This window comes from Pleurodeles waltl, chromosome 7 (genome assembly GCF_031143425.1).
Source record: "Pleurodeles waltl isolate 20211129_DDA chromosome 7, aPleWal1.hap1.20221129, whole genome shotgun sequence".
Lineage (NCBI taxonomy): Eukaryota > Metazoa > Chordata > Amphibia > Caudata > Salamandridae > Pleurodeles > Pleurodeles waltl.
Window position 1 is genome coordinate 527845905 of NC_090446.1, and position 12017 is coordinate 527857921.

The window sequence follows — 12017 nt, forward strand, 5'->3', positions numbered from 1 at the left end:
CCATAGAAGCGAGATGTATGTTTGGCGGTCTATCAACACCAGATCTAGAAGGTGACCCTGTGCATGTGACCACTGTGATGCTAGGCACTGTTGTAAGGGCCTCATGTGCAGTCTTGCGTTTGGGACAATGGCTATGCATGAGGACATCATGCCTAGGAGTTTTAATACCGTCTTTGCCTGTATCTTTTGTGTTGGATACATGGCTTGTATAACCTTGTGAAAATTTTGAACCCTTTGTGGACTTGGAGTGGCTATTCCCTTTGTTGTGTTGATTGTCGCTCCTAAGTATTGCTGTGTTTTGCACGGCAGAATGTGAGATTTTGTATAGTTGATGGAGAAACCGAGTTTGTAGAGGGTTTGTATGACATAATCTGTGTGGTGTGAACACTTTGTGAGGGAGTTGGTCTTGATTAGCCAATCGTCTAGGTACGGGAATACGTGTATATGCTGCCTTCTGATGTGTGCAGCTACTACTGCTAGGCATTTTGTAAATACTCTTGGTGCAGTTGTGATACCGAACGGCAACACTTTGAATTGGTAATGTATTCCCTTGAATACGAACCTTAGGTATTTCCTGTGCGAGGGATGTATCGGTATATGGAAATATGCGTCCTTTAGATCTAAGGTTGTCATGTAGTCTTGTTGCTTTAGCAGTGGTAACACGTCTTGTAGCGTGACCATGTGAAAGTGTTCTGATTTGATGTAGGTGTTTAGTGTTCTGAGATCTAGGATTGGTCTCAGTGTTTTGTCCTTTTTTGGTATTAGAAAGTACAGTGAGTAAACTCCTGTGTTTATTTGTGTACATGGTACCAATTCTATTGCATCCTTTAGCAGTAATGCTTGAACTTCTAGTTCTAGAAGGTCTAAATGCTGTTTTGACATATTCTGTGTTTTTGGTGGGACATTTGGAGGGAGTTGGAGAAATTCTATGCAATAACCATGTCGGATAATTGCTAAGACCCAAGTGTCTGTTGTTATCTCCTCCCAAGATTTGTAAAACTGACTTAGTCTTCCCCCCACTGATGTTGTGTGAAGGGGTTGAGTGACTTGTGAGTCACTGTTTGGTTGCAGGGGTTTTTGTACTTTGAAATTTTCCCCGGTTTCTAGGGAATTGTCCTCCTCTATACTGGCCCCGAAAGGCTCCCCTTTGGTACTGTCCCTGGTAGGTAGACGGTGTAGATTGTGAGGTGCTGGGTTGTGTGGCTTGACCCCGAAACCCCCCTCTGAAGGTTGTTTTGCGGAAGGTGCCGAAAGTGCCTCTGCCCTGCGGGGAATAGAGTGCGCCCATGGCCTTGGCTGTGTCCGTGTCCGTGTCCTTTTTCAATTTCTCAATTGCCGTGTCCACTTCGGGTCCAAACAATTGTTGTTCATTGAACGGCATATTGAGCACCGCTTGCTGTATTTCCGGTTTAAAGCCAGATGTGCGCAACCATGCGTGCCTTCTTATGGTTACTGCGGTATTTATTGTTCTTGCCGCTGTGTTCGCTGCGTCCATAGAGGAGCGTATTTGGTTATTGGAGATGTTTTGTCCCTCCTCAACCACTTGTTTTGCCCGTTTTTGAAATTCTTTGGGTAGATGCTCGATGAGATGCTGCATCTCGTCCCAATGGGCTCTATCATATCGCGCTAGGAGCGCCTGAGAGTTCGCGATGCGCCACTGGTTTGCAGCTTGTACTGCGACCCTTTTCCCAGCTGCGTCGAACTTGCGGCTCTCTTTATCTGGAGGTGGTGCATACCTGATGTGTGCGAGTTGGCTCTCTTGCGAGCTGCCCCTACCACGACTGAATCTGGTGGCAGTTGTGAGGTGATAAAAGCAGGGTCCGTGGGCGGTGCTTTATATTTTTTCTCCACCCTTGGAGTAATCGCTCTACTTTTGACAGGTTCTTTGAAGATCTGCTTTGCGTGCCTTAGCATTCCTGGAAGCATAGGTAGGCTTTGGTAGGAGCTATGGGTGGAGGAGAGGGTGTTGAAAAGGAAGTCATCCTCGACAGGTTCTGCGTGTAACGACACGTTATGGAATTCTGCTGCCCTAGCTACCACCTGTGCATACGCTGTGCTGTCCTCAGGTGGTGAGGGCTTGGTAGGGTACGACTCAGGACTATTGTCTGATACTGGGGCGTCGTATAGGTCCCAAGCGTCCTGGTCGTCTTGGCTCATGGTGGTATGAGCCGGTGAATGTGACGGAGTCTGTGCCGGTGATGTGTGAGTTACAGGTGGAGGAGAGGGTGGCTAAGTTACCTCCTTCACCATTTTTTGTGGTGTTTGTTCTTGTGTTTGGAACTCGAGTCTCCTTTTTCTCCTGATTGGGGGAAGAGTGCTGATCTTCCCTGTCCCACTTTGTATGAAGATCCGTTTTTGTGTGTGGTCTACATCAGTGGTCTGTAACTCTTCTTCAAATCTGTGTTTGCGCATTTGAGAGGACAGTGATTGTTCCTCTGTATATGAGCTGGCAGCTGGTTCGGTTTCTGGTCGTTTTGGCACCGAAACTGTGTCTCTGCTTTTTTTCGGCTCCGAGGAGAATTTTTTCTTTTTCGGCGTCGAGCTTTCTCGGCATCGATCTTCCTCGGTGCCGCTGTCTCTGCGTCGAGCAGCTTCGGTTCCGCTGTCTCGGCGTCGATCTTTTTCGGCAGCACTTTCTCGGTCCAGAGATTGCTGCGTGCCTGTGTCTCGACCCGAGTCGGACGATCTCGGCACCAGTTCGGCCTTTTTCGGTGCCGATGGACGGTCACCTACTTTATGGGTTGAGCCATGGCCTGTTGGCAGTGGCGTCCCCTGGGCCTTGTCTGTTTTCTTGTGTGGTGCTTGCTTCGACGTCTTACTCACGGTTTCTTCGATGTCGAATTCCTCCGAGTCCGATTCATGGATGGAGAAGGCTTCCTCTTCTTCTCCTTGTCCCTCGAACTCTCGGTGTCCTGTCGGCGTGGACGCCATCTGCAATCTTCTGGCTCGCCGGTCAGGGAGCGTTTTTCAGGACCGAAACGCACGACAGGCCTCACACGTTTCTTCCTTGTGCTCGGGCGACAGGCACAAGTTACAGACCAAATGTTGGTCTGTATATGAATATTTATTGTGGCATTTAGGACAGAATCGGAACGGGGTCCGTTCCATCAGTGTCGGTGTTACACGCGGTCGGGCCGACCAGGCCCCGACGGGGGATCGAAATTACCCGAAGGGCTACCGGAGCTCTTCACGATTCGGTGTCGATTCTATTCTTACCCGATACCGAGCGAAACAATACTGACGTAGTTTTCCGAAGTTAAGACTATCTTTCCGTCCCGAAACCCGGAGCGAAAAGGAACACGTCCGAACCCGATGGCGGAAAAAAACCATCTAACATGGAGTCGACGCCCATGCGCAATGGAACAAAGGAGGAGGAGTCCCTCGGTCTCGGGACTCGAAAAGACTTCTTCGAAGAAAAACAACTTGTAACACTCCGACCCAACACCAGACGGCGGACTATGCACAACATGTGTATCTGCAGCTACACATGCCACCGAACATTTAATTACGCTTTCTTCTGAAAAAGAGTCAAAGAGAAAAATGGTACAACAGAGTAGATAGAGATCATTTACTTCCAGAGTTAACTCTGCCTGAACCAGCGTCGAATTACTTATTTGTCCTGATTCCTTGGAACACAGAACAGCAGTAGTGAATTAATTATCTGGCTCCTGTAAGCAGGATCTATGAGCATCAGACTTCACAGTTTTCACCTTTTTCTATCAGGGAGTTCTAATATTTTTCACGCTTTTGTTTGTACCCATTGTATTGACATGTTTTTTTCAGAAAAGAGTGACTGTGAAATACCCCCTTTTTCAGAGATTATATTACGTTTCATAATCACCCTGCCTACACTTTGTCAAATATCTGTTCAGGGGGAAGGAAGTAGGACAAGAACCCTTAACAATTCAGAGTGTTGGGTGTAGGAAAGTACCATCTTGCCTGGCATGTTACCCCCATATTTTCACTGTATATATGTTGTTTTAGTTGTATGCGTCACTGGGACCCTGCCAACCAGGGTCCCAGTGCTCATAAGTGTGCCCTATATGTGTTACCTGTGTTATGACTAACTGTCTCACTGAGGCTCTGCTATCCAGAACCTCAGTGGTTATGCTCTCTCATTTCTTTCCAAATTGTCACTAACAGGCTAGTGACCAATTTCACCAATTTACATTGGCATACTGGAACACCCTTATAATTCCCTAGTATGTGGTACTGAGGTACCCAGGGTATTGGGGTTCCAGGAGATCCCTATGGGCTGCAGCATTTCTTGTGCCACCCATAGGGAGCTCTGACAATTCTTACACATGCCTGCCACTGCAGCCTGAGTGAAATAACATCCACGTTATTTCACAGCCATTTACCACTGCACTTAAGTAACTTATAAGTCACCTTTATGTCTAACCTTTACCTGGTAAAGGTTGGGTGCTAAGTTACTTAGTGTGTGGGCACCCTGGCACTAGCCAAGGTGCCCCCACATTGTTCAGGGCAAATTCCCCGGACTTTGTGAGTGCGGGGACACCATTACACGCGTGCACTATACATAGGTCACTACCTATGTATAGCTTCACAATGGTAACTCCGAATATGGCCATGTAACATGTCTAAGATCATGGAATTGCCCCCCCAATGCCATCCTGGAATTGGTGAGACAATCCCATGATCCCACGGGTCTCTAGCACAGACCCGGGTACTGCCAAACTACCTTTCCCGGGGTTTCACTGCAGCTGCTGCTGCTGCCAACCCCTCAGACAGGTTTCTGCCCTCCTGGGGTCCAGCCAGGCTTGGCCCAGGAAAGCAGAACAAAGGACTTCCTCAGAGAGAGGGTGTTACACCCTTTCCCTTTGGAAAAAGGTGTTAGGGCTGGGGAGGAGTAGCCTCCCCCAGCCTCTGGAAATGTTTTCATGGGCACAGATGGTGCCCATTTCTGCATAAGCCAGTCTACACCGGTTCAGGGATCCCCCAGCCCTGCTCTGGCGCGAAACTGGACAAAGGAAACGGGAGTGACCACTCCCCTGACCTGCACCTCCCCTGGGAGGTGCCCAGAGCTCCTCCAGTGTGCTCCAGACCTCTGCCATCTTGGAAACAGAGGTGCTGCTGGCACACTGGACTGCTCTGAGTGGCCAGGGCCAGCAGGTGACGTCAGAGACTCCTTCTGATAGGCTCCTCCAGGTGTTGCTAGCCTATCCTCTCTCCTAGGTAGCCAAACCTCCTTTTCTGGCTATTTAGGGTCTCTGCTTTGGGGAATTCCTTAGATAAGGAATGCAAGAGCTCATCAGAGTTCCTCTGCATCTTTCTCTTCACCTTCTGCCAAGGAATCGACTGCTGACCGCGCTGGAAGCCTGCAAAACTGCAACAAAGTAGCAAAGACGACTAATGCGACCTTGTAACGCTGATCCTGCTGCCTTCTCGACTGTTTTCCTGGTGGTGCATGCTGTGGGGGTAGTCTGCCTCCTCTCTGCACTAGAAGCTCCAAAGAAATCTCACGTGGGTCGACGGAATCTTCCCCCTGCAACCGCAGGCACCAAAGAACTGCTTCACCGGTCCTCTGGGTCTCCTCTCAGCACGATGAGCGAGGTCCCTTGAACTCAGCAACTCTGTCCAAGTGACTCCCACAGTCCAGTAACTCTTCAGTCCAAGTTTGGTGGAGGTAAGTCCTTGCCTCCCCACGCTAGACTGCATTGCTGGGTACCGCGTGATTTGCAGCTGCTCCGGCTCCTGTGCACTCTTCCAGGATTTCCTTTGTGCACAGCCAAGCCTGGGTCCCCGGCACTCTAACCTGCAGTGCACGACCTCCTGAGTTGTCCTCTGGCGTCGTGGGACCTTCCTTTGTGACTTCGGGTGAGCTCCGGTTCACTCCACTTCGTAGTGCCTGTTCCGGCACTTCTGCGGGTGCTACCTGCTTCTGAGTGGGCTCTTTGTCTTGCTGGATGCCCCCTCTGTCTCCTCACGCAATTGGCGACATCCTGGTCCCTCCTGGGCCACAGCAGCATCCAAAAACCCTAACCGCGACCCTTGCAGCTAGCAAGGCTTGTTTGCGGTCTTTCTGCACGGAAACACCTCTGCAAGCTTCTTCACGACGTGGGACATCCATCCTCCAAAGGGGAAGTTTCTAGCCCTTGTCGTTCTTGCAGAATCCACAGCTTCTATCATCCGGTGGCAGCTTCTTTGCACCCACAGCTGGCATTTCCTGGGCATCTGCCCACTCCCGACTTGATCGTGACTCTTGGACTTGGTCCCCTTGTTCCACAGGTACTCTCGTCTGGAAATCCATCGTGGTTGCATTGCTGGTGTTGGTCTTTCTTGCAGAATTCCCCTATCACGACTACTGTGCTCTCTGGGGAACTTAGGTGCACTTTGCACCCACTTTTCAGGGTCTTGGGGTGGGCTATTTTTCTAACCCTCACTGTTTTCTTACAGTCCCAGCGACCCTCTACAAGGTCACATAGGTTTGGGGTCCATTCGTGGTTCGCATTCCACTTCTAGAGTATATGGTTTGTGTTGCCCCTATCCCTATGTGCCCCCATTGCATTCTATTGTTTGCACTGTTTTCTATAGCTATTACTGCATATTTTGGTATTGTGTACATATATCTTGTGTATATTTGCTATCCTCATACTGAGGGTACTCACTGAGATACTTTGGCATATCGTCATAAAAATAAAGTACCTTTATTTTTAGTATATCTGTGTATTGTGTTTTCTTATGATATTGTGCATATGACACTAGTGGTACTGTAGGAGCTTCACTCGTTTCCTAGTTCAGCCTAAGCTGCTCTGCTAAGCTACCTTTTCTACCAGCCTAAGCTGCTAGACACCCCTCTACACTAATAAGGGATACCTGGACCTGGTGCAAGGTGTAAGTACCCCTTGGTACCCACTACAAGCCAGGCCAGCCTCCTACATTGGGTTATCCACCTTCCCATAATATCAAAGGATACCACTTTTACTGGAATATGTCCAGGAGGCCCCTGAAAGAGCAGGCTTTGGAGACAATGTGGGTTGGTGGAAAAGTGTGGAGCAATACATGGCTATGGAGGAAAGGGGATATTGTTAAGGGGAAGTAAGGGCGTTAAAGTGGCTTGGAGAGAAGGGTATTAGTTACAAGAGGTTTTTGTTGTGAGGAGAGGCTCAGGGAGCTATTTGGATCAGTAACAGTGGTTTGTCTTTAAGTGTTTAAAAAGGACAACCTTATCGAGAAGTAGAGCATGTGCGATACTAGTCCATACATCAAGTTCAAAACAAGTACAGAATTAAGATGCATGAGTGGTGTAGAACATAGATGAGAGATCACTATATAAAAAAACCTGTTACAACTGATTCCTATTCCCTTCTCATGTTGTGGGCTCTCCCTCAGCCTAGTCTTGTGCTGCCACCTTTAGGTCTAGGAATACTCTCTTTGAACATGCAACAGTTTGTGCCATGAGAGTGTACTGCAGCTCCCTCATGGTACTCTCTGCCAGTGTAAAATATTTAGGATATTTTAGGCACTCTGCAAGGGATTTATGGCTGAAATTCACCCATATGGATCGGACAACTTATGGGCTGTTTCAAATGTCTCTTTCCTGCCGAGGGCTCCACAAGTTGACATAACATACATATGCCTTTTATGGCTATTTTCATTTGCTCAATAAGGTTTCTTTGACAGACTGACACCATGACCAAACAGTACACTAAAACTGGACAATACTCCAAACGTGGTAAAGATACCTAGTGATGCATCAGTTGAGAAAATCTGAAACAATGCTCCCGCTAAGGCTAAAAGGGCCTTATATACAGTTTCCCAGAACAGACCTTAAAACTCACTCAGGTCCAAGCCATACTCACACCCATAACCTGCATGTTCTATGCCTTTCCCACTTATTACCACTTGCAGCTACTGCCCTACACCATAGCCTACCTCTCACGAGTCTCCCCAACCATCTCAAATGACTGGTTCAAGAACTCCTCCAGGTCAAAACCCACTCCATAGCCTGCACCGCTGCCTTTAGGGGTGACTGAAAAGACAGGAGGCAGGATATCCTCTACCTGTAAGAAAGAGAACAAACAGCATCTTTATACTGCACACAAGCTTAAGCAATGCAAATCCCACATATAGAAAAAGTGAAGAGAAAAATAAAAAATTGAAGTGATAAACTGGGCAAGTGTGAACAACTTATGAATTACTGATGTAAAAAAACATTATTTCACATAAAAACAACAAATACATTACTTTACATGATTAGATATATTTTACAGCATGTCACATGCCACACAGGAATAGTTTCAGAGCTAATGTTGCCCATAATACTAGTAGATGATGTGTGAAGTTTTCTGATCACTTTTCACTGAGTGGAATGCTGAGGTCATGTAAGTGAATGCTGGTAGTGGAGAAGAATGTGGGTTGATTTCAGAGAGACTTCACTTAAGAACGAAGTTGAAGTTTCCAATCTGGGATTGTATTAAAATAATGTATATTCGAACTACACAAAGTGTGTTTACATTATTTCTGTACCTTAGTGATGAGTAGTGTACAACCACGGTGAACCGCAGCTTGGGAGGAACCCCTTTACTATCAGTTAAGTCTAATGCTCTGCTCAGCACTGCCTTAAAACGTTTTGGAAAGTGTAGGTCTGTTTGAGGTACTTTAAAATTGTCCTAGAAACTGGAATGTTCTGAGCACAGGAGTAAACTTGACTCTTGTCATTGACCTTTAGTAAAGTACCTGACACAAAGGAGCTGAGCACGTTGGCATCATATCATGGAGGATCTGCCTTTCGGAGACTGCACATGCTTTGTGCTGGAATGAGACCCGTTTAGTTACAAGCTCAGCTTTCCTTCAGTAACAAAAGGAGCTGCAAGTCACTTACATGCAAGTGCAACCCACCCTTGAGACATGTTTGTGTGCATGCCGATTATCATCGGATTTAAGAAAGCTCTGTTACATTGAACAAGTACCTAAGAAGTGGGCAGCCCGATATGTTGATCGGAGTTTACAGCTTACTTGAACTTTCTCCAGTTGCTGGTCAGGCAGCAATTGTATTGATGTGACTGAAGGTTTTACAGTACATTGCCGAATAAGGCCTATTTATTGTAAGCAAGGGTACCACATTTCAATTCTTTGAGGCACCAGTAAAAACTTAAAGGAAACTTTCCAGGATTATTGGGTAGATAGACTTCTTGGAGTAAACATATCACGTTAGCAATTCTGACTTGGTAGAATGTGTTCTGTAGGACCTGCTCTGCTGACACCAGCTGACCCCTGACAGTAGTCAAGCTGGCTCCTGTGTCACGCAGAGCCTCCACACATTGTCTATTAATGGTGATCCACTGGCTATACTTAGAAGTATTGGCAGGCACGTGGGCTTTTGGCAGCATTTCTGCATTCCACAGGGACACTAGGGTTGCATCTGTCCAGAACCCAAAATTAACTGAGATAACCTTCTCCCTGAGCGCTACATTAGCCAACCCAGGTGTCTGTGGGGGGGATGTGCCCTCTTTGGACATTCAGAGTCGCCCTTAGAGTAACCATACTTGGTGCACTCTGCACACTGGGGTACAAACATCCCTGTCTTATGGTCAAAGAACCCCTTCTTTTTAGAATCAGACTCGTTACCAGTATTCCCTCTGGAATTATTGTGGGAGCCTTTACAGAACTCCTTATTTTTTAAGTTTTTCACCCCCCCTTCTTTCTTCTGTTGGGAACCCTGACCACCTTTGTGGGTGTCCACCCCAGATACGTGATATTTTGAACACACTGGTGCTAGCCCAGAGGTCTGCCTCCACAGCAAGCTTCCTGGGATCAGTCAGCTTACTGCCACCTAGGTGCTAGCACAACTCTGTAGAGCAAATACTGTGCATATGCTATCTCAGGATTCAATTGTACAGCCCAACAATCACTGACTTTACTGGCTCGCACCTAGCCATTCAGTTTTATTTTGCTTGTCATTCCAGTATGGACCCAGCCAAATGCAAATCAGTCTTGACCCTGTTCCCCATGGGAACAGTCCAGCCCAACTGCCAGGCCAGGTCCTCCCTGAACCAGAAACAAGCATCCTGTTAGCTGTTTCAGGGTATCGCCCTTCATCAGCCAGGCTACCTTGAATATGCTGGCATAGGAAGCATGGGACCCACGTCTGGGCATACCTTTCCCACTTGGGGCGACAAATGCAAAAATAACAGATGATGGAAGGAAAGCAGAGCAAATCAAAACCCTGAAACTGGTTCTAGGAAACTTGTTTCTGGTTCAGGGAGGACCTGGCTTGGCAGTTCGGGATGGACTGTTCCTGTGGGGAACTGGGTCAAGACTGATTTACATATGGTTGGGTCCAAACTGGGGTGGTGAGCAAAAAAAACGATGGATTAAACCGAGATCTTTGTGACTGGGGGTGAATGTTTGCATTGTTCAGCATTCTGTCCATCATCTGTTCTTTTTACTTTCTAAAAGTGGCATTCCTAAAATAGTAATATTAAATCCAACCACACCACTAAGCAGGGGTTTCTATTACTATTCTGACCATACTAAATATGACCTGGTTACTCCTTCCAAATCAGAATCTACCACTCAAAAGTATCAGTTCCAATGCTAGTCTATGAAAGGAGCAGGCCTCACAGTAGTGGAAAACGAATTTATGAGTTTTTCACTACCAGCACATGTAAAACACAAAAGTACACATCCTGCCTTTTAGCTACATAGCATCCTGCCCTATAGGTTACCTATGCCTACCTCAGGGGTGACCTATATGCATAATAAAAAGGGGAGTTTAAGACTTGGCAAGTAATTTTAAATGCCAAGTTGAAGTGGCAGTAAAACTGCATACACGGGCCTTGCAATGGCAGGCCTGCAACATGGTTAAGGGGCTAATGTGGGTGGCACAATCATTGCTGCAGGCCAACTAGTAGCATTTCATTTACAGGCCCTGGACATGTACTGCATGTAGACTTAAAATTAAATCAAATATGTCAGTTGGGTATGAGCCAATGTTACCATGCTTAGGGGAGAGAGCACACGCACTGTATTACTGGTTAGCAGTGGGTCCCTTGCTCGCTGTGCCACTGGATTCAAGCTAGCCTGGCTGATGAAGGGTGATACCCTGAAACCGGTCCCAGGATGCTTGTTTCCTGTCCAGGGAGGGCCTGGCCTAGCAGTTTGTGCTGGACTCATCCCATGGGGAACAGGGTCAAGACTGATTTGCATATGGCTGGGTCTAAACTGGGGTGACGTGGCGAGCAAAATAACAATGGATTAAACCCAGATCTGTGACTGGGGGTGAGCGTTTGAAAAGTTTCAACACTCCGTCCATCATTTTATTTTGTTTCGTGATGTTGCTTCATGCGCCTTAAGTGGCAGGGGTATGCCCAGACATGGGTCCCTTACTTGCTGCGCCACTGGATTCAAGTTAGCCTGGCTGATGAAGGGTGATACCCTGAAACCGGTCCAGGGATGGTTGTTTCCTGTCCAGGGAGGACCTGGCCTAGCAGTTCGGGCTGGACTGTTCCCATGGGGAACAGGGTCAAGACGGATTTGCATATGGCTGGGTCTAAACTGGGGTGACGTGGCAAGCAAAATAACAATGGATTAAACCTAGATCTGTGTATTTGAAAAGTTTCAACACTCCTTCCATCATTTTATTTTGTTTTGTGATATGATAAGAATAGTCTGGTTGTACAGCTAAAGTGGAAATGTATCTAGGAGAGACAATAAGTAAACTGTAAAGTGCCCAGACAGTAAAGAAAAATCACGTTTTTACATCAAACATGGCAAAAAAGCACCAGTACTGAATATTAGAGACAAATTCATTGTTAACATGGAGGGGAAAGGAAAGCATAAGAAACCAGTGTATAGAATGAAAATAGGTGAAGTAGAAATAGATACAATTCCTAATTTGGGTTCCCCTTATACCATCATGCAGAACAGCTGTGTAAGGCTAATTACAGCCAACAATCAGAAGATACTGGTTTCTCGTGAAAAATAATTCAAAAGGGTATAGCAAAAAAGCCTTGTTTCAGGTTTAAGACACAGGAATCAAGAGGGTACTTGTA

The 12017-nt window shown here is 46.8% G+C and overlaps 1 protein-coding gene across 2 annotated transcripts in view; it reads right to left on the reverse strand.

The window, feature by feature from the left end:
- The window catches only part of MAPK7 (mitogen-activated protein kinase 7), a 133822-nt gene that overhangs the window by 3927 nt on the left and 117878 nt on the right, over window positions 1-12017 (reverse strand). For both annotated transcript variants that reach the window (XM_069244234.1, XM_069244235.1), the window contains exon 6: window positions 7897-8024. In XM_069244234.1, the coding sequence (XP_069100335.1) occupies window positions 7897-8024 (128 nt within the window). The remainder of the gene's footprint in view (window positions 1-7896; window positions 8025-12017) is intronic.